The 23,941-nt window shown below is 39.5% G+C and overlaps 1 protein-coding gene across 17 annotated transcripts in view; it reads left to right on the forward strand.

The window, feature by feature from the left end:
• NEB (nebulin) overlaps nt 1-23,941 on the forward strand; it is a 122,172-nt gene that overhangs the window by 63,858 nt on the left and 34,373 nt on the right. For 14 of the 17 annotated variants that reach the window (XM_075284427.1, XM_075284410.1, XM_075284415.1 and 11 more), the window contains 53 exons: nt 345-449; nt 831-938; nt 1,122-1,433; nt 1,513-1,716; nt 1,846-1,950; nt 2,045-2,152; nt 2,451-2,762; nt 2,899-3,102; nt 3,203-3,307; nt 4,298-4,405; nt 4,530-4,841; nt 4,984-5,187; nt 5,553-5,657; nt 5,761-5,865; nt 6,086-6,397; nt 7,092-7,295; nt 7,389-7,493; nt 7,624-7,728; nt 7,854-8,165; nt 8,369-8,473; nt 8,607-8,705; nt 9,339-9,443; nt 9,645-9,752; nt 10,068-10,379; nt 10,467-10,571; nt 10,741-10,845; nt 11,271-11,375; nt 11,827-11,934; nt 12,022-12,135; nt 12,383-12,580; nt 12,675-12,779; nt 12,919-13,023; nt 13,115-13,219; nt 13,305-13,412; nt 13,510-13,623; nt 14,301-14,498; nt 14,597-14,701; nt 14,788-14,892; nt 15,162-15,269; nt 15,530-15,637; nt 15,778-15,885; nt 16,235-16,339; nt 16,429-16,533; nt 16,619-16,717; nt 16,810-16,920; nt 17,092-17,196; nt 17,293-17,397; nt 17,963-18,067; nt 18,160-18,264; nt 18,345-18,449; nt 19,121-19,225; nt 19,441-19,545; nt 22,459-22,563. In XM_075284427.1, the coding sequence (XP_075140528.1) occupies nt 345-449; nt 831-938; nt 1,122-1,433; nt 1,513-1,716; nt 1,846-1,950; nt 2,045-2,152; nt 2,451-2,762; nt 2,899-3,102; nt 3,203-3,307; nt 4,298-4,405; nt 4,530-4,841; nt 4,984-5,187; nt 5,553-5,657; nt 5,761-5,865; nt 6,086-6,397; nt 7,092-7,295; nt 7,389-7,493; nt 7,624-7,728; nt 7,854-8,165; nt 8,369-8,473; nt 8,607-8,705; nt 9,339-9,443; nt 9,645-9,752; nt 10,068-10,379; nt 10,467-10,571; nt 10,741-10,845; nt 11,271-11,375; nt 11,827-11,934; nt 12,022-12,135; nt 12,383-12,580; nt 12,675-12,779; nt 12,919-13,023; nt 13,115-13,219; nt 13,305-13,412; nt 13,510-13,623; nt 14,301-14,498; nt 14,597-14,701; nt 14,788-14,892; nt 15,162-15,269; nt 15,530-15,637; nt 15,778-15,885; nt 16,235-16,339; nt 16,429-16,533; nt 16,619-16,717; nt 16,810-16,920; nt 17,092-17,196; nt 17,293-17,397; nt 17,963-18,067; nt 18,160-18,264; nt 18,345-18,449; nt 19,121-19,225; nt 19,441-19,545; nt 22,459-22,563 (7,428 nt within the window). Of the gene's footprint in view, nt 1-344; nt 450-830; nt 939-1,121; nt 1,434-1,512; nt 1,717-1,845; nt 1,951-2,044; nt 2,153-2,450; nt 2,763-2,898; nt 3,103-3,202; nt 3,308-4,297; nt 4,406-4,529; nt 4,842-4,983; nt 5,188-5,552; nt 5,658-5,760; nt 5,866-6,085; nt 6,398-7,091; nt 7,296-7,388; nt 7,494-7,623; nt 7,729-7,853; nt 8,166-8,368; nt 8,474-8,606; nt 8,706-9,338; nt 9,444-9,644; nt 9,753-10,067; nt 10,380-10,466; nt 10,572-10,740; nt 10,846-11,270; nt 11,376-11,826; nt 11,935-12,021; nt 12,136-12,382; nt 12,581-12,674; nt 12,780-12,918; nt 13,024-13,114; nt 13,220-13,304; nt 13,413-13,509; nt 13,624-14,300; nt 14,499-14,596; nt 14,702-14,787; nt 14,893-15,161; nt 15,270-15,529; nt 15,638-15,777; nt 15,886-16,234; nt 16,340-16,428; nt 16,534-16,618; nt 16,718-16,809; nt 16,921-17,091; nt 17,197-17,292; nt 17,398-17,962; nt 18,068-18,159; nt 18,265-18,344; nt 18,450-19,120; nt 19,226-19,440; nt 19,546-22,458; nt 22,564-23,014; nt 23,120-23,941 lie in introns of all 17 variants that reach the window. The other 3 variants (XM_075284412.1, XM_075284420.1, XM_075284424.1) reach the window with 2 other exon arrangements.

Raw genomic sequence — 23,941 nt, forward strand, 5'->3', positions numbered from 1 at the left:
ATCAGTTATATGTACCCATACACCATAGTTTTTGTATTTTCAGCACAGACCGGTGTAAGGGATCATAAAAGTCTTTTGTGGATCCATGATTGTGTAAGACATTGTGATGGGGTTTTTTTATGAGCAATACATGTAGCAGCGGCCATTATTAGGTTTTTCATTAAAAACTGAATAATTTTGAATATTCAGATCAGACGCGGTTTGTGACGAATCGCTTCCCCGATCTCTTCTTGTAACTAGTTATGTTGCGCTCATCAGCATGTACATATGTCAGGTGATTTCTACGAATTTATTTATGATGCAAATAAAATGGCGGTAACAATACAAATCTTCTCCCTTTCTAGCGCTTGTATACAGATGCTTGGAACAAGGATAAGACTACAATCCATGTGATGCCCGACACGCCTGAGATCGAACTGGCCAAACAAAACCGTATCAATTACAGTGAGGTAAGTGTCACTTGTGTACCATAGGTTGGGGAAATTTTGGGGATAAGACGTTGATCCAGGGAATTTGTCCAATTGTTTTATTTGGAGTTGAATTTTCTTTCCTCTGATCGGGGAACTGGTTTCAGTTTTATGGGTTTTTTTTTTGCTTTCCTCTATAGTAACTATGTTACTATATAGGACTTAGGTATGGATGGCCTGTGTTTATGATAGGTCATCAATGCCTGAACACCAAGACCCCTGAATGAACGGTTACTTCCCCCCTTCATTGGTTCCAACCGGTCCATACACCTCTGTCTTGTTAAAGTTCCCATTTCTCTCCATGTCCTCAACTTGTGCAGCTTTTCTAGTCTAACAATGACCATTTGTATCTCCTTATTACAGAAACAATACAGACTTGCCTTGGAAGAAAGTAAGAAGAAAGGTTACGATTTACGCGTTGACGCCATCTCAATCAAAGCAGCCAAAGCTTCAAGAGATATAGCCAGCGACGTAAGTTCTGCTGAGCTGGTTTAGTCTGATACAATGTGATGTTTTCCTGAAGACATTATAAATTTCAAACTTTTTTTTCTTTCACATGATGGAACTGAAATCTTCAAAAAGTTTAACTCAAAAAACTGCAGTAACCAATAAAATCATTGTGTGATATTACATTTTGATATCTTTTTCTTATAGTTCAAATACAAGACAGGATACCGCCAACAGCAAGGCCACCATGTTGGGTTCAGAAGCCTAGAGGATGATCCTAAATCTGTATGGGCCATGCATGTTGCCAAGATCCAGAGTGACCGAGAATATAAGAAGGAATTCGAGAAGTCAAAGACCAAGTACAACAGTCCAGTAGAAATGCTGTCCGTGCTTTTGGCCAAGAACTGCCAGAAACTGGTCAGCGACATTGACTACCGTCATTACCTTCACCAATGGACATGTCTTCCCGACCAGAATGACGTCATCCAAGCCAAGAAAGCCTATGAGCTCCAGAGTGATGTATGTGGTGTAGTCCATTAAATTATCTGATATCGCAATGTATTTGTACCAGATATCTAACTTATGGTTTCATCACTAGGCTGCGTACAAATCTGATCTTGAATGGCTCAAAGGCATTGGTTGGGTCCCAGTTGGCTCCTTGGAAGTGGAGAAGGTAAAGAAGGCTGGACAGATCCTAAGTGATAAGGCTTATCGTCAGAAACCAGACACCTTCAAGTTTACCTCTGTTCCTGACTCAATGGAACTGGTTCTTGCCAAGAATAATGCTCAGCTGATGAATAACGTAAGTCCTTTACAGTAGATCCAAGTCATTTACAGTCCATCTTGGACTTTCATAGTTGGCATTGGTTACCGATGTGCATATTCCCATATATTACCTGATTTTCACTTTCTACCGTGCTTTATCCTTCAGCGCCTGTACACCGATGCCTGGAATGTCGATAAATGTACTATTCACGTCATGCCGGATACTCCTGAAATTTTGCTGGCTAAAGCCAACAAAGTCAACGTTAGCAATGTAAGTACTTATGTGATAGGATCCTAAACATTTTGGGTAACGTATATTGTTAAATGTATGTTTTAGAGATAACAGTGGCTTACTCTTTCTGCAGAAATTGTATACCAAAGGATGGGATGAAGCTAAGGCTAAAGGATACGACCTGAAGGGTGACGCCATATCAATCAAAGCTGCCAGGGCTTCCCGAGATATCGCTAGTGATGTAAGTTCTATTGGCAGGAACGGATAAGTTCAGTATGTTCAAAATCTCAAAACTACACCAAAAATAAACTTTTATATAATTTTCATGGTCCATAATAGTAGCAGAATCTTCAATCTCAAGAAGGTCATGGAGATTATCCAGTGAGTGCTAGTCACTTGTGTGGAACATCCTTAGATCTCTCTCGAGAATGCAATATCCTAACCTTACATGTTTTACATGAAATAGAACAATCACTATTAAGATATGAATATTTTTGGAAATACATGTTAAGCTAATCCTGAAAATGTTTTCTTTTTAGTATAAATACAAGACAGGATACCGCCAGCAGCAAGGCCACCATGTTGGGTTCCGAAGCCTAGAGGATGATCCTAAATCTGTATGGGCCATGCATGTTGCCAAGATCCAGAGTGACCGAGAATATAAGAAGGAGTTTGAGAAGTTAAAGACCAAGTACAACAGTCCAGTGGAAATGCTGTCTGTTCTCTTGGCCAAGAACTGCCAGAAACTGGTCAGCGACATTGACTACCGTCATTACCTTCACCAATGGACATGTCTGCCTGACCAGAATGACGTCATCCAAGCCAAGAAAGCCTATGATCTCCAGAGTGACGTATGTTTCTCGTTCATGTGTTGATGGTTGATGTGGTTAATATATATGTATATGCTCAAAATAAAAATTGTCACATAAGTCAAAACAACCAAAAATAGTAAAATAATAAAATCGTAATAATTTATTCCAATTTTAGTGGCTATATAAATCTGACATGGAATGGATCCGCGGCTGTGGCTGGATTCCTAGTGAATCCTTGGAAGTGAACAAAGTAAAGAAGGCTCAAGAAATCATAAGTGAGCGTAAGTACCGCCAGCATCCCGACACCATCAAATTCACCAGTGTGGTCGACTCTCCAGAGATAGTTTTGGCCAAAGCTAACGCTCTGCAGATCAGCAAGGTGAGACATGGTATACTGTATGATTCTCTTCCTCCATGTAATTTTTTTGGTAGGCCTAATTTTCATTTTTCATGTGTTTTTTGTTTTTTTGTTTCATTAGAGCCTTTACCAAGATGCCTGGAATCAGGACAAGACACATTTCAGCCTGCCTTCAGATACACCAGAAATGGTTCAATCCAAAGTCAACGCTCTCAACTTTAGCAATGTGAGTACATTGTACCCATGGTTGATGGGTAGCCATTGCTACCTAGAGATTAATCAATCATACAATATCATTCTACAAGGGGAAAAAAATGCAAAAATTCATGAAAAACCTTGTTAGGCTGAGGCCCCACTTTGCAAAAAAAAAAAAAAGTTCAAGGGTTTTTTGTTGCGGTTATTCTAGCCAAAGACAGGTGTGGGCTTAGCAGGAACGAGAAGTATAAATGATGACTTTATTGTGCCCATTCTTCTTAAAGCCACTCTTGGTTTTAGTACAAAAAATTCAGCTAAATCCGTAACAAATGCAAAGCTTTTCTGCAACATGTAGCCTCAGCCTAACACAGTTTAGATTATAGGGGCAAATGCCCCTGGGGTCGCCATCATCTTAATGTAGCTGATACTTGAAGGACTAAAACATTAACACTAATGTTAGGGTATCTCTACACAAGACATGGATCCGGATGAAAAAATTTGCAATAAACTCAACATGAATTAAAAGGGTTTCCGGGCTAAAAATATTGATAACCCATCCTAAAAATAGATCATCGATATCCGATTTATGGGATCTGACACCCATCACCCCCATTGTTTAGCTTTTCTCAGCACCTACATTGCAGAATCCATAACCTGACCTCTTATGGATTTTAGATCTGCACCACAGTGTGTGGAGGAGATTTGCGTATTTTCTCATCCACTGTGTTGCTGTTGTAAGATGCTCCGGATTTTTCACCATCTACTTCCATAGGAGACATACCCTTATGGTTATTTGGGTAGCATATGGGGGTGTTAATGGGTGTACTTTATGGCATTACAATTCTGCTCTGTTATTTGGGCATTGCAGTGGCCTAATTTTGTATATAATATGGTGGTATTATTTGGGCACTGCATGGGGCTGTTGCTTTTTACGTGTGTTATTATATGCAACTTTGTGGGTTTTTTTGCACTTTATAGTACATTAGATTCTGTCATGTTAACTGGAGTTTTTGTATTCCAGAAACAATACCAGCTTGCCTGGGAGGATGCTAAGAGGAAGGGATATGACCTCAGAGCCGATGCTATTTCCATCAAGGCCGCCAGAGCCTCAAGAGACATTGCCAGTGATGTAAGAGTTAATAATAGAGATTGTATACCCTCCATATTTCTGTAGGAACCCTACTCTCCTCCATTTTGCAAAAACCAATAGTTTATATAAGTACATAAGCTTATTCTGTATCTTTTCCCCATAGTACAAATACAAGACGGGATACCGCCAGCAGCAAGGCCACCATGTTGGGTTCCGAAGCCTAGAGGATGATCCTAAATCTGTATGGGCCATGCATGTTGCCAAGATCCAGAGTGACCGAGAATATAAGAAGGAGTTTGAGAAGTCAAAGACCAAGTACAACAGCCCAGTGGAAATGCTATCCGTGGTTTTAGCCAAGAACTGCCAGAAATTAGTCAGTGACATTGACTACCGTCATTACCTTCACCAATGGACATGTCTGCCCGACCAGAATGACGTCATCCAGGCCAAGAAAGCCTATGAGCTCCAGAGTGACGTACGTTTCTCATATATGTGTGGTTGGTTAATGTGACCATTTATACTGGAAATACTTTAACATTTTGATAATATTCTGTATTGTTATCAATGCTACATGACTTTCTCCACATTATATATGATATTTGCCTTCTCGTCCATAGTGGGCCTACAAGTCTGACATGGAATGGATCCGAGGCTGTGGCTGGATTCCCAATGATTCCCTAGAGGTCAACAAAGTAAAGAAAGCTCAGGAAATCTTAAGTGAACGTCAGTACCGTCAACCTCCAGATACCATCAAATTCACCAGCGTGGTGGATGCTCCTGGGCTCGTCCTGGCTAAGACCAACGCTCTTCAGATCAGCGACGTGAGTGATATTATCTGACTTGACATAGGAACTTAGAAATCTATTCCATGGGCAACAAGATGTTTCCTTTGGACTTTTGGAAATTCTGGAAATTCACATTCAGTTCATGACAAATTTTCCAAAATTTTTGATTTTGGCCAAACTTGAAATTTTTGGGATTTGTTACCCATAAATCACTCTAGGTTCTTTTCAGACCCTAGAATGTATAAATGGTGAGCTGGGAAGGTGCGAAAACCTATTACACAGTGATACGTAGTTTCCTCAGCACTCCTGTGGTCTATCTTTACATTATATACATATATCATTACATATCCAATAACTTTGGGTTTATAATTAAGTCACATGTATCTGTTTCTTATATCTAGTGGGTCTACAGAGATGCATGGGATAAAGAGAAGACGAAATTCAGCCTCCCATCCGACACTCCACAGATGGTCCAGTCCAAGGTCAACGCAGCAAACGTCAGCGATGTAAGTCCAACCTCAGTGTAAAAAATTAGAACAAAATAGATGCACTGATTTTGCAGTTATTCAACAGGTTTACGACACACACATATTTTTTGTTTTTTTACAGAAATTGTACAGGAACGAATGGGACAAGGTCAAGAAAGCCTATGACTTGCGAGGAGATGCCATTTCTATCCGCAGTGCCCGGGCTTCAAGAGACATTGCTAGTGATGTAAGCATTGTCCAATTGTTATGAATTGATTCCCCTCCCCACCACCCTTTTTTCCAATGGTACAGGCCATACCTAAGTCAGCTTAGGAGTGGCCTGTACCATATGGTTTTGCGGGGAAAAATGGAAGCCAATTTTTTAAAAAACTATAGATCATTAGTATTAATGTTTCGAATCACAATATATTTATTCTCCACTGTTATGTCTATGTTTTATTTCCTAGTACAAATATAAAACGGCCTTTGAGAAACAGAAGGGTCACTACATCGGTGCCCCCACAGTCAAGGATGACCCTAAGCTGCAGTGGTTAGTCAATTCTGGCAAGCTTCCAAGTGACTTGCTATACAAGAAGGATTACAATAAGACAAAGACCAAGATTCACCTACCAGTTGACATGGTCTCCATTGTAACCGCCAAGCAAGGCCAAGCAGCTGCCAGCGAGATCGATTACCGCCATTACCTGCACCAGTGGACATGTCACCCTGACCAGAACGATTGCATCCAGGCCAAGAAAGCTTATGAATTGCAGAGTGATGTAAGTATATGGATGGTTTTTTTTTTATATAGGTAGATAACCAGCCATCTTTGGTCAGTCGTACTATGACATGCCAATAGTTGATACAATTTTTCATATTCCACTGAATCAAAAATAAGCTACGACCCAACTGTGGGTACTTCTAGTGAACATCACCATAGCTAGGTTTAAATTGCTTTTCCAATTCGTTGTATAATATTGTCAGGGTTAAAACGTTTCTTTTTTTTTTTTAAGAAAAATGCCTCCATCTGCCATTGAGCAAATCTGTACAACAGAAGTCTAAGGAGAGGGCAGGGGAGGAAGAGGAGAGTACCACAAAGCAGAGAGACATCCACACTATAGAGACAGTTCTCTTTCACAACACAGCAGGGTTATTAGGAATTACTATCCTGCCTTCTCATGATAGAAATAACACTTATTGCTGTAGATCCATCACGGCTGCGTCTCTCTTCTTCTCCTTCTCCCCACTCCATAGACTTCATTGTAAACTGATACTGCTTGTGTATGGAGTAATGACCAAACTAACTCAGATAAGAATTAGACAGGAGTGATAGTGAAATACCCGGGCAGTTTTCTTTATTGAAGTTCCCTTCACCTGCTCTATGGATTTATCAGCTACTTCCCACTTATAGAGAAGGATACATACGGGAGACAAATATCCACAATCAAATGATGTTGCTCTTTGTTTTTCTAGGCCGTCTACAAAGCTGACCTGGAATGGATTCGAGGAATTGGGTGGATGCCAAATGACTCAGTGGAAGTTAAGAAAGTGAAAAACGCTCAAGATATCTTGAACGAACGTCTTTACCGTCAACCACCCAGCAGCTTGAAGTTTACCAGTATTGTGGACTCTCCATCCGTCGTCTTGGCAAAGACCAATGCTGACCAGATCAGTGCGGTATGTTGAGTTGACAATATGGTTTCACGGTAGTTTAGGACGGTGATGAAAAATTTTACAATTTATTAACTTGCTTTATTTTGATTCATAAAGGCCAAATATAAAGAAGCTTGGGAACAAGACAAGAGGACCATACACGTCATGCCAGATACTCCGGAGATTATGTTGTCCAAAGCTAATTCTCAAAACGTCAGCAACGTAAGTGTCTCCATGGCTTTCACGACTATATGACTTTCATGACTAACCCCAATTTAATGTACACTCACTGCCAACTTTTTGGAAACTTTTTTTATGCTCATTTTTGGTTTTCTCCTGATATTTCTTCTAGAAACTTTACAGAGAAGGCTGGGATAAGGTGAAGATGATCTATGACCTGAGGTCTGATGCTGTCTCTATCAAAGCAGCTAAAGCCTCAAGAGAGATTGCAAGTGATGTGAGTATTGAGTCATTCTATGATATACGGTATCATTCATTGGTCATGCATGATGAAATTTTTGACTTTACCTAGAAATTCCGTACGTAGTATTACATTGTCTTTCCCTTTCATGTTTCCTACAGTATAAATACAAGTTGGCCCATGAGAAGCAGAAGGGTCATTACGTTGGAACTCCCACAGCTCATGATGACAACAAGCTGGCCTGGTATCTGAAGGCATCTAAACTTCCCAGTGACCTGGAATACAAGAAGGACTTTGAGAAAACAAAGACAAAGTTGAACCTACCTGTAGATATGGTGTCCATTGTCGCCGCCAAGCTATGTCAGACTTTGGTCAGCGACATCGATTACCGACACTACTTGCACCAATGGACATGCCTGCCGGATCAGAATGACGTCATCCAAGCTAGAAAGGCCTACGACCTCCAGAGTGATGTAAGTTGACCATTGTGGACTTCTTTGATAGGATAAAGTATGGTTGAAAAAAGACATATGTCCATTAAGGAAAAACATGGCTGAACCTCGAAGGTGTTGGAGTATGGGTCATATTATCTGGTGGGCCCATGAACATTAGTCCGACTATTAGTACATTGATACTGGCTATAATACATATATCTTCTATTTCTTTTTTCTTGCAGGCAATCTACAAGTCCGACCTGGAGTGGCTCCGTGGAATTGGCTGGTTCCCTAATGAGTCTCACGATGTTAAGAAGGCCAAGTTTGCCCAGGACATCTTGAGTGATGTACGTTGACTTCTTCCTAATACGTCATGATAAATGATAGACTTCTATGTTTGATCACTTGATGATAATAGAAAAATATACTTTATAGGTTATACCTAAAATACATTCTTACCTTTGATGTTTTTGTTTGCAGAATAAGTACAAAACTAAACCAGACACTTTAAGCTTCACGGCGGTCGCTGACAGAGTGGATTATGTCACCGCTAAACAAGGCGCAGAGATCCTGAGTGATGTGAGTATTCCGCACAATGGGGAGCTACTAGAAGATTAGCCTAATAATAATTTATACAACTTTATGTGATTTTATACTGTATTTATTGCTAGTATTGAACTGATCTCCATAGAGTATCAGGGTATTATTAGCTGGGGGTTCAGAACCTGAGATAGACAGTGACATCACCAGGCTCTCCTGGACTCATCACTCTATCACCATCCCTCTCCAGATTACCCTGTCCCTTCACTCCGATATCACCATCCCTCTCCAGATTACCCTGTCCCTTCACTCTGATATCACCATCCCTCTCCAGATTACCCTGTCCCTTCACTCCGATATCACCATCCCTCTCCAGATTACCCTGTCCCTTCATTCTGATATCACCATCCCTCTCCAGATTTCATTATGACGTCACCAGCTCTCCCCAAATACCTCTACCCCTCATATCCAATTACCCCAACCCCCCTCCCCCCCCCAACTTAATGACATTTTCTCATTTTGGGGTCAACAATTTTCTAATCCCCTTCCATCCCCGTCACTGCTCAATTTCTACTCTTTGTACTCATCCTCTTGGGCCACTTCCGGGACAGTATAATAGATGTTATGTCATTCGCTATCACTAACTTTTACCATTTGGTATTTTCTTTTCAGATTAAATATCACGAAGCTTGGAATGGCGTTAAGTCCAAATACACAGCTGTGAGCGATACCCCCATACTGCTGACAGCGAAAGAGGCGGCCAAGAATGTCAATAACGTATGTATTTATGTTCACTATATTGCGTCTATCTATCTATCTATCTATCTATCTATCTATCTATCTATCTATCTATCTATCAATCTCATATCTATCTCTTATCTATGCCATATATATCTTATCCATTTCTATCATATATCTCTATCTATTATAAATCTATTTTCATTTCACAGTTAACAATTTTTTACGTTTTTCTTACAGAAATTGTACAAAGAAGGCTGGGAACATATTAAGGCCACTGGCTACTTCTTGCCTCATGATGCGGTACAGATACAACATGCCAGAAAGAGCGGCATCGCTCAAAGCGAGGTAACTATGTTCTATACTTGTGAACTGAAACTGATATGATACAGCCCCTTATATGCTCTACACATAAGCACATGTATGACATCCTATCACAATCATAGGCCATGTGCTAGACAATACTGATATTACTGAACATTTGGTGAATTTCCATAAATAATCATTTCCTGGAATCCAATAACATAAGGAAAACATTAGGCTCTAAAAATGAATGGGAACCTGTCAGCATGAAATACTGACAGACTCCCTCATTACAAAACATTACACAATATATTCTAAGTTCTTTATTCTATCATTTTGTTTTTTGGTTTTTTTTTGTAGCTGAAGTACAAAGAAGACTATGTCAAGCAGAGAGGTCATTACGTTGGCGTTCCAAGTGCCGATGCTGATCCCAAACTCAAATGGTTCAAACACGCCAACCTGATCCAGAACGACAGAGAATACAAAAAGATTTATGAGAAGCACAAGTCCAAAATCCATATTCCTGTTGACATGGTAACAATTACTTCGGCTAAGCAAGGGCAGAGCCTGGCCAGTGATATTGACTATCGTCATTACCTTCATCAATGGACATGCCACCCCGACCAAAATGACTGCATACAAGCCAGGAAGGCTTATGACCTGCAGAGTGATGTAAGTCCTGGAGTTCCTCTTCAACATTTTACTATATCATGCTTTATACAACGTGACAACTACTCACCTCATCGTTTGTTACTCTAGAGTATCTACAAATCTGACCTGGAATGGATTCGTGGTTGTGGATGGGTTCCATTGGACTCTGTAGAGCACCAGAAAGTGAAGAAGGCTCAAATACTGGTTAATGAGGTTTGTATGGATAACTTGTCTTCCGTTTTAAGTTGCAATGAGACCTCTTTCAGATGACCACTCAAAATTGTAAGAAATACTGGTGGTCCTCTCCAAGAGAATGGCCAAGGAATAGTACTGAAGGGAGCTTGGGATCATGACGTTGTCTTCTGTTGTTTTTGCATTGTAGAGAGCCTATAAGAAGGATGCACAAGACAACTTCTCCAAGTTCACTCCTGTGGTTGACCCACCATCCATTGAGCTTGCCAAAATGAACGCCATCAACCAAAGTGATGTGAGTTCTATTTCCTTCTTTATACATGTTGTCAAGACTTACACTAGGGTCACATCTGTGCTGGTGTATCTCTTCGGGGTTGTCAAAGGACAAAAAGAACTGTAAAAGGGCCTGTCAAATGATGGACAACAACAAATGCCAAAGGATCTCATTGACTTTGATGGGGTCTGTTGGGTGTCTGTTAAAAGGCCTTTTTTGGCTGGGATTTTTGCTGCATTCTGCACCAGAGACTCCAAGGAATGAAAATGTTGCTTTTTGCACAAAGATTTCCATCCTTTTTTTGTCTTCTAGGACACCCAAAGGGGAACATGGCTTTATGATAATTTTTGCCAGTTTAATGATACCTGAAATCTGCGCCAACACATGACCTAGCTGGGGATGTACCTGACTGTCATTCTGACTTCTGTTTCTATTTCCTTCTGCAGCTGAAATACAAAGAAACCTTCAACTTGGAGAAAGGTCAATACATCGGTTCTGCGGAGACTCCTCAAATCACTCACTCTAGAGACATGTCCAGACTGGCTAGTGATGTAAGTTCTATATATGTTGGATACCAACTTTGCTCTTCCTTATAGGTTCCCAATTTTAAGTTCCATCATAATTGTTATATTTTACTGATTCAAATTTATTGACATTTTTAATTAACTTTTTAAAAAATTTTGGTTAAATTTTATACCCACATACTTGGTCATATTGCCTCCCATCATCACAATGGTGAGACTATTGCTCTATTACAATAGTACAGCGGGCGGAAGATCTCATCAAAAAATTTTTGGAGAAACATAATGGACGATTTTGAAATGTTTTTAAACTTTGGCAATTATATGGCATACAAAAAAATCTTAGCAAAAATATTTGGAGATGCATAAAAGACACCTTTTGTGATGTAAATTCTACTGACTACTTCTCCACCTACACATACAGGAACGTTCTTACATTGGATAATTCGGTTTACGATGGATTATTTCTTTTTTGCTACAGAAATTGTACAAGGATTCCTGGGATAGCACTAAAGCTTTGGGCTACCAACTGGACGCCAGCTACATACCCATCGTCGGTGCCAAGCACGCAAAGACTGTTTCCAGTGATGTACGTTTCACATTTCATATGTAGATCATGTCTTATTACTGTATCGGACATTTGTGAAACACTAAATATATCAATTTTGATTCACAGCTGAAATACAAAGAGCATTACGAAAAGGAAAAGGGCCACTATCTTGCCGGTACCCATATCACGGACTTCCCAAGTGTAGTGCATTCATTGGCTTTCCAGAAGATGAAGAGCTTGGTAAGACTAAAGTTTTAAATTTTTTTTATTTTTACGTTTTTGAAGTCGAGTTTGCAGCTATGGAGGTGAATTGGACAAAATTTAAAAAATTTCCAGCTCGTTAGTCAACAGTTTGTACCAATATGTGGCAGGGATTAGGTCATTTTCAGACCGTAGATCTAGACATCTCGACAAAAATTCTATGACTTTTCCCACAGGCTACTGTTTTTGTAGTTTTTATATTTCTATATTTTTTTGGTCTTCTTAGCTGGCCTACAAGAAGAATTACGAAGACAACAAGACCAAGATCAGTATTCCAAGTGACATGCTGAACAACGTCCTGGCCAAGAAATGCCAACAGATCCTGAGCGACATTGAATATCGCCACTATCTCCATGAATGGACATGTCTACCTGACGAACAGGGGGTCATACACGCCAAAAAAGCCAATGAGATCTTGAGCGACGTAGGCGGCAAATTTTTTTCTTTGTAATATTATTGCCCTAAATTGTTCTAATTGGGTGTTCTGATCGACTGGTAATTTATTTTTTTTATCACAGGTACTGTACAAAGAAGATCTAACATGGCTGAAGGGTATTGGCTGTTATGTGTGGGACACTCCGGAAATCTTACTTGCCAAGAATTCCTATAATCTCCAGAGTCAAGTAAGTCGTGGAATACTCCTTCAGCTTATAATTATTAATCCGATTGGCTATTGTTCCCGCTATCCTATGACGTAACAGCCGTCTTAGTAAACTGTGCCAGGACCCATTCTAGTCCTTACGTATTTTTGTCTATTTCTAGAACAAATACACCAGGTCCGGTAAAGAAAACTTCAAAAACTTCAGCGTCGTCACCGATACCCCGGTGTACGTTACATGTGTCCAGAGTGCCATCAATGCTAGTGATGTGAGTATCAGAATATTTGTGGTCAACATTCAGTACCTGTCCGCCTGATCGACGTTGCTCATGGTCATCTTGTTTGTCCTTCTCAATGTAGCGCATATACAAAGAGGACTTTGAAAAGAACAAGGATAAGTACACAACCGTTCTGGAAACCATAGATTACAACCGCACACAGAATCTGAAGGATCTCTTCAGCCACGTATGTAATGTGTTCTTCTATAGTGTGATGGATGAATACGGAGTCCACCGTTCTATCTAAATAATGAAATGTTTTTACTCCATAGAACTTGTACAAGAAATCCTGGGATACCATCAAAGCCACCAGCTACCAGCTTCCTCCTGACACCGTTGCTTTGGCCTTTGCTAAGCAGAATAAGCACATTGCCAGCACAGTAAGCTCATGTCTACATTCATTTCTTAAGCAAGTCTAAGAAAAGCTGCTATTTTTGATAAGATTTCTCACCCAATGTCCATTTTTGTCACATCTAGCTGAAGTACCGTGAGGAATATGAGAAGTTTAAAGCACTTTACACCCTACCCAGAGGAATTCAGGATGATCCAAACACTGCAAGATGCCTCCGAGTGGGCAAGCTTCCTCTGGATGTAAGTATTCGACAATGGGGTTGCCGTTTTCTACTAAACCTGTCCATGTACAGTAAATTAATGTCTGCCGAACCTGACAATTTAGTCAAGACACCAGCAAAATATCTAATGTGTATTGGGACCTTTCAATTCAATGGTAAATGCCAAGGGAGACAAGGATTGGGCTGATGGCTTTCAACCTACCCAATCCTTTTGTTCTTAAGGTAGATACAATGTGCCCACTTTGAGTGTTCCGCTAACAACTATCTAATGCTGAACATCTGATGTGTAGTTGGGATTTCGACCCAATGAAAAATGTTAAGATAGACAAGGATTGGGCTGTTGGATTTCAACATGCCTGATCCTTATGTTCTGAGGGTGGATACAATGTGTTCACCTTATGAGTGTTCCATTGACAGCTATCTAATGCCAAAATTCTAATGTAGTGTGGCCTTTCAAATAAAGATCTGAAAGACTAAATTTTTTGATTCAATGTGAAATATATAATAACACAACTTTATAACGAGCCCTGATGAGTACATCACTGTTTTGTGTCTACAGCTCCCATGCAGACCTATGTGTCTCCATGGTTACATACTACACATACAGTTTATAATCTGATCCTGCACAAGATCCCACATAGACTACCATATGTAATATATTCAGCAGCCGCTTTATTTGTCAACTTTCCCTTATAGCGTTTGTACCGAGAGACCTATGAAAAGAACAAAGCCAAGATTCACATTGCCCCTGATATGATGGACATCGTCGCTGCCCGGGAAACCCAAAATAAAGTCAGCGAGATTGACTATAGGAAGTATCTCCATGAATGGATCTGCCTCCCCGACCTTCAGCTCTACGTCCATGCCCGCAAGGTCAACGACCAGTTGAGTGATGTGAGTGCGGTTCAACCAAGGGCTCTTTATGGGTTACGTTCTTTGAAATCCATTGGATGGAATCTTAACCTGTTCTTCTTGACCCTTGGTCATTCTAGATTGTCTATAAAGACGACCTCAACTGGCTGAAAGGCCTGGGCTGCTTCGTGTGGGACACACCTGAGATCTTACATGCCAAGCATGCATATGACCTCCGCAGTGACGTAAGTGCCGTGTTCCGGTCAGTATAGGACACTAGATTTATATATTCATAAGAGAAGTATTAAAAGCAACAAATTATTTATTTCAGTACAAATACAAAGCTAAAGCCGAGGAGATGAAGAAGAATTACTCCTCCGTCATGGAGACTCCGGTGTATCTCCAAGCCGTCGCCAGTGGGAAGCAGAGCAGTGACGTAAGTCATTTATCTATATCCTTGGACATATATGTTATCTCCCTACACTATGTAACATAAACGCCAACAACTTCCATAGGAATACACAATGTTCTATACTTGTATTCCCTCCAGCAGACATCTAGTCTTCATCCTTTAATCTTTGGTTTTACTTTTCTATCCTTCACCCACATGATATTATATTCACCAGATGAAAATAAGACAATTGATCGGACACACAATCGCCATATAGAAAATGCAACGTACTGAGAATGACTTTCTGCTCCTAGGTCGTGTACCACTCTGACTACGAGACGAACGTGAGAGGAAAAGTGACATCTACCACAAATAGCGTGGAACTGGACAGAGCCAGCAACGCCAACAAGATACGCAGTGATGTACGTGCAAATATATACTGTTATTATAGGATACAGGATAGACAGATAGATAGAGACAGATAGATAGAGATAGATAGATAGATAGATAGATAGATAGATAGATATAGATAGATAGATAGATAGATAGATAGATAGATAGATAGATAGATAGATATAGATAGATAAGATATGATAGATAGATAGATAGATAGATAGATAGATAGATAGATAGATAGATAGATAGATGTAATAACCTTGCTGTATATCACTTTCTTATACAGAATCTGTATCGTGACGCTACTATCAAATCCCTACCTAAAGGTTACAGTCTTCCAAAAGACACCCCATTGATCCTCCAGGCTAAGAAAGCTCAGATCATCGGCAGTGATGTAAGTAACACCACTAGTGGGCGCTCTGGGTAACATCGCTCGTTCCATCTCCCATCTATACTGTAATATAAAGCAGATTGATGTCTTACATCCTTAAAAAAAATATATCTTAATCTTTTTTCCTTTGTCATTTAACACAGCTGAAGTACAAAGAAGTGTACGAACACGTGAAGGCCAAGTCTTACACCTTACCCCTGGACAACGTCGGCATGGTCAACCTAAGGAAAGTCAATAAAGTCACCAATGAGGTAAATCTTTTATATTTAGTATTTCATCAAGTCTATTTCAGTTATGTATTTGAAGATCAAACTTTAAAGGGGCCAGAGGTAATCTGTGATAGAGCCTGGCTGTAGTTGTTCCATTCCCTTACAGCACTCCTGCAGGAGAAATGAAGTATTGCACAGTTCTGGGTCCTCCAGAGTGATAAGTCCTGTTGTCTACACCATCTAATAGATGAGGGTCTTGAACAGATAAAGACCCCTCTATAAATGTGCAGTACCAACTTAGGATATGTAACAAAGCCAATGAAACCTGAATGAACAAACGTGATAACTTTCCTATTTCGTTTTCTAATATGTCTTCCTTCTTGTGCTTCAGAGGCTGTACAGACAATTGTATCACAGGATGAAGGATAAGATCCACACCACTCCGGATACTCCAGAAATCCGCCAAGTCAAAGCCACGCAGGAGGCTGTTAGTGATGTAAGTGATTATGGATTGACACTGCAGTCGTCGCCCCCTATAGGCACAGCTATGTAATAACCTTTACGTATCCTTACTTTGCTTTTCAGCTGGTATATAAATCAGATTACCACAAACTCCAAGGTCACATGATCTCCATGCCATACACCCCCCAGACCATCCACTGCCGCTACGTCGGAGAAATCACCAGTGATGTGAGTCATTTATTCCTATTTTTCCCTAAAGGTCAATGTCCGATAATCCACGTGTTCCTGATCTATGTCCATTTGTATCTACTAGAATAAGTACAAGGAAGACTTAAATTGGCTGAAAGGTCTGGGCTGCTTCTTGTACGACACTCCGGATATGGTGAGGGCTCGTGAACTCCGCAAGCTCTGGGTAGGTGGAAATTCTTACACGATATAGTCATCGAGCAATCCTTATGGCCCTCGTTGTAATTGTAACATACTTGTCTATACTTGTTTTATCAGTCACACTACCATTACACCACACCTGCCAAGAAGTTGCTGGATAACTACCGCGTGGTCTTGGATACTCCCGAATATAGGACTGTCCAGGAGCTGAAGACACATCTCAGCCAGGCAAGTGCTTCATATTAATAAACGCCTCAATGCTGCCTTACATTGGGAATTAAAGATAGTAATACAGATCTACGGGGTGTAGGGATAGCATTCACTACCAGGCCTCTAATACCGGGTAGCCCAAAAATTTTTTGAATTAACATTAACGTGTAATTTCTTCTATGTCCTTAGTTTGTTTACCGCGCAGATGGCAACAAGCAAAAATCAATCTATACACCAGTTCTAGAGACTCCAGACTTCCTCAGGGCAAAGAAAGGACAGGAGATCCAGAGCCAGGTATAAGATAAGATTTTCCAAAAAATTACACTGCAATAAATATGTTATGATGGGTCATGTGACTGTGATATATCTATTTTTATTTTACCCCCACAGTACCTGTATGTCGAGGTTGCAAGCAAGGAAAGACCTCATCACCATGCAGGTGGACAGACTCCGGCTCTCACCTTGGCTAAGCATGTCAAGGAGTTGGTCAGCGAGGTAAGACCTGAAGATTCTGAGATGGAACTGACCTAATCCTAAAGGATATGTAATGAAGCTAGTCAACAAAAAGTATCAGTCGGATTAAACAATCCATTTTCACTGCGTATAAAATATAAAATGCAACACTTTGTTAGGGTGCATTCACACGGAGTTACGTGCCGCGCCGCAAAATCACGGCCGCAAAATAACGCCGCGTATACGATCCAGGCTCCCATTGAAATCAATGGGAGCTTTAACGGCACGCATAGTCTTACACGCCGTATACGTGCCACATCACGCAGCACGTTACTCCGTGTGAATGGACCCTAACAGATTACTGTGTATACAGCTCCAGTACAGACTTACGTGTCTCAATGGTAACAGACTACTGATTAAACAATCCATTTTCACTGCATATAAAATGTAACATTTTGTAACAGACTACTGTGTATACAGCTCCAATACAGACCTATGTGTCTCAATGGTAGTTGGATCCAGAACTCATAAACTTTTTGAATATTTGCAACTCTAATAAGATATCCTTCGCTATCATTCTCCTGACATTTTCCTTCTTCTTTTTCAGAAAAAATACAAAGCTCAATACGAGAAGCTGAAGCACAAATACACCACCGTCGCTGATACTCCCATCCTTTTGCGAGCCAAGAAAGCGTACCTCAACGCTAGTGATGTAAGTCTTCTATATGAGCTATAGTCTCTTATATATCAGTATACAGTGTTGGACTTTATATACATTATATTGATGAATTTTTTCCCCCTTAGCTGCGTTACAAAGAAACCTTCGAGCACGCCAAAGGCAAGTACCACACCGTGAAGGATGCTCTGGATATCGTCTATCATCGTAAAGTCACTGATGACATCAGCGATGTAAGTATATTTCTATAGTTGGCTTTCACATTACAGAATAGGATCACTTTTTTTTATTTGCTATATATATTTTTTTTTAGGTGAAATACAAAGAGAAGTACGTCAGCCAGTTGGGTATTTGGAGATCCATCCCCGACCGTCCTGAATACTTCCATCACCGTGCCGTCACAGACTCCGTCAGTGATGTGAGTACAAGACGTTACCTACCACTCATAGTCAAAGTCGATGAAATCTTCCAAAAGATATTCCCTCTCCCATTGTGACCAATGAAAATTTTTTGTAAGAAAGTCCATAAAATGATGTGATCAGGTTCAGATAGGATCGGCTTTCCGTAGACAACGCTCTACATCATTGCATTACCATCCAGCTACCAGCACGCCGTAAGTTCAGGAACCGGTTGGTGACCATTACTCTACGTAAAGCTATCGAAATATTTTCAAAAACATTCAGTACAGAGTGGAAGTAATCGGCATTTTTCAGTTGTCAGTGCTCTTTTGGTGCTGTAGATTCAGAGCCATTCTTAGGCTTGTGCATCTTGTATTAGCTAGTTACCCGCCTGCCAGTGTTATTTGGGCATTTTACCCCAGTGTAAAGTAAGCTTTGATGCCACCCACATAGGGCATTATTTTGGCACTATATCATGCCCCACAATAGGAAGTTCTGTATCAAGCACCATCTAACCTAGGACCAAGGATTTCCCTTTATAGCCCATCAATATTTGGTGTGACCTTTGTCCTTTGCCTTCTACCAGTTCTTCTGGATACACTGTTATCCTCTCTCTAGCTCCAGAATATACATACGGTAACTCCATGGTCGGTAAAGAAATCCTAATTCTATTTTATATTTTTGCCTGCAGTTCAAGTACAAAGAAGATCTGACCTGGCTGAAGGGTATCGGATGCTATGCCTGGGACACCCCCGATTTTACTCTTGCAGGACAAAACAAGGAACTTTACAGTGGAGTAAGTATATAGGTGGAGATATCCCCGGCCATAAAGTAACTATCTCTGATGGTCCATTTCTGGACGACTTGTGGTTGATGGTTGGTCTTGGACAATTCAGAATAAAACAACCAATCGATCTCTGCCATGATCTGTGACCCAGTTGGGGCTTCCATTAATGTAGATCAGTAATTTGGCAGCGACTTTTCAATGACAGCAATTTTCTCCTTCCGCAGTATAAGTATCGCCAGTCCTTTGAGAAGACCAAGTCAGTTTTCAAGTACACGGCCGATACTCCTCTGTTTAACCACTTCAAGTATGCGACTCAGCTGGCGAACGAGGTAAGGTGACCGCAGAAAGAGCGGCTGTAGGAAGTGTGTTCTACAAAGTACAAGATGAGAAGGAAGTTAAGAAGTTATCCCGAGTCAATTTATACATCCAGACGTCATTGTACTGATATTTTCTATTGACAAGTACATAGCTACCAGGAATTGGGGTACTTCAGCACCCTCTTAAAAAATTACTATATTACACATACAGAGATTACAGTTTTATCTAAAAAAAATATAAGAACATGTGAACGGGGTCAAAAGTCGTAGAATGAGTTTCTTGTAATAGGAACTATTATTAGTAACTTGTCACATAGATCATGGATCCCTATCTGCAGGTAAAGGTAGTATGTTATAGGGTGGAAGAAGCCAAGCAGATTGATATATAGGATTATGGAGAATATTCAGTAGAACTAGTAATTTATGGATGTAACCCCTTTGTGACCAGCCAACTTAAAATGAACGGCGTGCAGAGCTAGTTCTTCTTGCAAACCTTTAATAATTAATGTTTGCTGCTCCCCATAGGTAGTTTAGTGCAGCTTAGTGAAAATCCTAAAGGGTTAACAAAGTTTATAAATTCTAATACTGTGAAAGGAGAAGTTTATAAAATAGGATGATTTATGGGGCAGTTCTAATAGTTAAACCTCCCAAAGTCAATTCAGAACTAAATTGGTGCCAAAAAACATGTTTTGGAAATTTTTTTAAAAAATTAGATAAATTGCTTCTGAAGTCCATAAAAAATAAAAGTGTACATAAAAAAATGCCAACATAAAGCAGAAGTTTGTTACATATTAAACATAAAACTACAAGTATCAAAATTTAAACTTTGAAAATCACAAATTTTTCCAAATTTTGGATTTTTTTTTAATAAAGAAATTCAAGGCATTTTGATCAAATTTGACCACTTCCAGAAAATGTAACGTGTTACTAAAAACAGCAACACAATCGTATAAATAAGTAGAATCTTTCCAAAGGTATTACTACAAAAAGTAGATCTGAAAATGTGGCTGCGTCTTGAAGGTCGAAACCATCTGCATTGTTAAGGGTTTAAGGAGTCCAGTGGGTGGTCCCTCTCAGTGACAGCTGTCAATCACTGATTAGGACCGCCCATTGGACTCTTTAACCCAGAATGAACAGAGATTACAATAAGAAAATCCATATATCAATCTAGTCATTGATCTACTCTGATCTGTAACATGCCGCCCACAGATTTCACTGCTCCTTCCCTTTAAAGATAATTCTAGGAAAATTTATGCAATAACTATTAATGAGATGTAGGATGAATGATTTGTTTTATTTAAAAAAATAAATAAAATAAAACAATACTGTTACGAGGGCCCGGCTGTATCTCAGCCAATGATCTAGTAAATAAAAATCACACATATGTCATTGATATAAAGAAATGGATGTATAAAATATATAAAATATTAATAATTAAGTCTCTTTGTTTTCTTTCCCTTTCACTTCAAGGTTTTTTTACAGATTTTTTTACAGATTTTTTTTTAGATTTTTATATGTGTAATTTAAAAGTCTCATTTGCAACTTCTAGTATATTATGCAATGTTTTTTTAGTATATTTCTATGCTTATATATTTTTGGAACATTATTAGATGTCCTTTCTTATTGCTTAGTGAAGTATTCTATGCATTAAAGGGTTTTCTATTACTATATGTAGATTTGCAGAAAATTTTCTGAAAAGTTTTTTTTGCAAATATAAATTTTGCTGAGTTTTTAAAATTTTCTCTAACCATCTTAATGGGGACATTAGTGATTAGTTGCCATTAGATATGACTATGAATGCGGGAACTGTCTACGATCTGGGACTCGTCATGATGTCCTTATTATGGACAGGTTATAGCGCTATATGTATGAGAAGATAACCTGTCTACCATAAGGCTAAATTTACACGGTGGATTTTGGCCCGTAATTTCACACGGATTCCGCGTTAAATTCCAAATTAAAATACCATCTCCCATTGAATTCAATGGAAGCTGGGCATTTAGTTTTTCCGCAAGTGGATTTGTTCCACTTGTACAAAAAAAGAAGCGATGTGACCTATCTTCCGTGGCGGAGCCACGGGAGACCGCAGTGTGTCACTCCCTCTGGACTAGGCCCATTCATTTGGGCCTAAATCGGAATGGAATTCCGACTGGATGCCGGTGCACTCTATAGCTGTCTATTGGTGCGGAATCTGAGGCGGCCTCCCGCCTCAAATTCCAGACCGAAATCCGCCGTGTGAACTTAGCCTAAGGAAACCATGGCTGGCTTTCTGACAAGTCACAGATCATAGAAAGTTCGTTCATTCATGGTCATATCCATTGACAACCAAGTGAGACAACAGCATTTTTTTTTTATTTTTATTTTTAATTATTTATATTTTCAAAAATTTATAACTTTCAATTATCTAAAAATCTATGTATGGTTATGTTCATAGGAAAAGCCCTTTAATTGTATTTTTTCAAATTTCTATTATGTTTTTATCAATATTCCTATTATTATTATAATTATTATTATTATATTATTATTGTATTATTATTTTATTATGATAATTGATTATTATAATTGATTGATTATTATGTTTATTTTTTATTATTATTTTTATTGCAATTATTAATATATATTTATATAGTTCTATCATTTTTTTAAAATATCAACCTACCAGTCGCATTGTTGTCAGAATGACAATAATGTTTGTTTTTACTATTATTAGTCAATTATTATTATTTTATTATATTATTGTTACATTATTATTATTATTATTATTATTATTATTATTATTATTATTGGATTAATTTTGAGTTTTGCCATGAAGGTTGCCTAGATACAATTATCCTAAAACCCAAAGGTAACTTCTCATTAAAAGAAAAAAAAAATGTGAAAAATTTTCTGCTATTAAACTCTATTCCCATGTACCATTCTGAGCAGAAATTATACAAAGCTGCCTATGAGAAGGAGAAAACCCATTACAGCGTTGTGGTGGATGATCCTAGACACCTTCTGGCTAAAAGTGCAAGTGAACAGATTAGTCAGGTAACCCTGCTGCCCGGTGGTGGTGGCGGCGCGCCGTGGCCCGTGGCCATACTGTCCTTCGTCTATATAGGGCGTCTTCAGGCTAGGATGTCTTATTTCTGATGTGGTCGCCACTCAAATATCGCCGACATATTTGCGTGAGCTTTCAGTGGATGCTTTATGTACTTTGTGGAATATATACGTGGCAAACGTGGCAAAGAAGTCAGATCGAAGCCAAAACTAGAGACCTGAAATTTATGACAATAATGTAAAAAATAAATAAAATTAAATTTTAAAAAAAATTTAAAAAATTGAATTGTCCTCACCAAGGACGACTGACTTGTCTACAGTTTGCCACATTATACCTCATGTACATAGGGCACCTCCGCCTACATCCCTGCTGATACATTTCGAGGGATCTAGAGCCGTCTTACATGTCTTTTCTGTACTTCATTGGTCTTTGCATGGACAGAAAAAATACAAATCTAAGGCCAGGAGGCTGCTCCAACATGGGTGCAATGAGATTCAAAGGCCAGACATGTTACGGGCAATATACAACACCAGAATGTGGAGTCAGGTAATGTGAAAATAAAGAGGTTTGTTTCATTTGATGCTATTTCCGATATTGAACAGCGGCTGCCCTCTTACCTGTACGATGCTGCCATACTGCGGACTAATACGGCAATAATATCCGCGCTCCTAGACTAAGACGCAATAAAGCTTGGAATGACTATTGATAGCCTTTACAGTGCCAGAATATCCTATACGTCTGGTTGTAGACATTGTATGAGTTTATTAGCCATTCCTAATGCACTTCCCATAGACCTGCACACTCGGCTCAGTGAGGGTTTTATATCAGTTGACAATGGGGTATGTCTTTCAGGCCAGGGCCCAACATGGCGTAAAAACCGTGGCATATCACAGTCATGGAAAAGCGAGTCACTAGTGAACCCAATCCACACATTACAGAGAAATACACGCTGCGCCAATGTGGAAATCACAGCATGTCAACTATACCGAGGAAAATGCGGCGGTTTCCCTATAGGTATAATGGAAGCAGAAAAGTGCTACGGGAAAACCCACAACGCATTTCCACTACGGTTTATTTCCCTAATACTACGTGGGGCATTAGCCTTAAAGGCCAAGGGTGGGGTGTGCTGAAATTCAGCATGCCCAATCTCATTCTTTCCTTGCAAAAGTTTTAGGCAGGTGTGGAAAAAATGCTTCTTAGTGAGAATGATTTCAGAAATAAAAGGGTTAATAGATTTTTATTTTTGTCAATGAAGAACCCCATCAATATTTGGTGTGACCTTTGCCCACTGGAAGTGATGATATGGCCCCCATAGATATAGCCCTGATCTCAACATCATCCAGTCTGTCTGGGATGACATGAAGAGAC

This window comes from Leptodactylus fuscus, chromosome 8 (assembly GCF_031893055.1).
Source record: "Leptodactylus fuscus isolate aLepFus1 chromosome 8, aLepFus1.hap2, whole genome shotgun sequence".
NCBI classification, from domain to species: Eukaryota; Metazoa; Chordata; class Amphibia; order Anura; family Leptodactylidae; genus Leptodactylus; species Leptodactylus fuscus.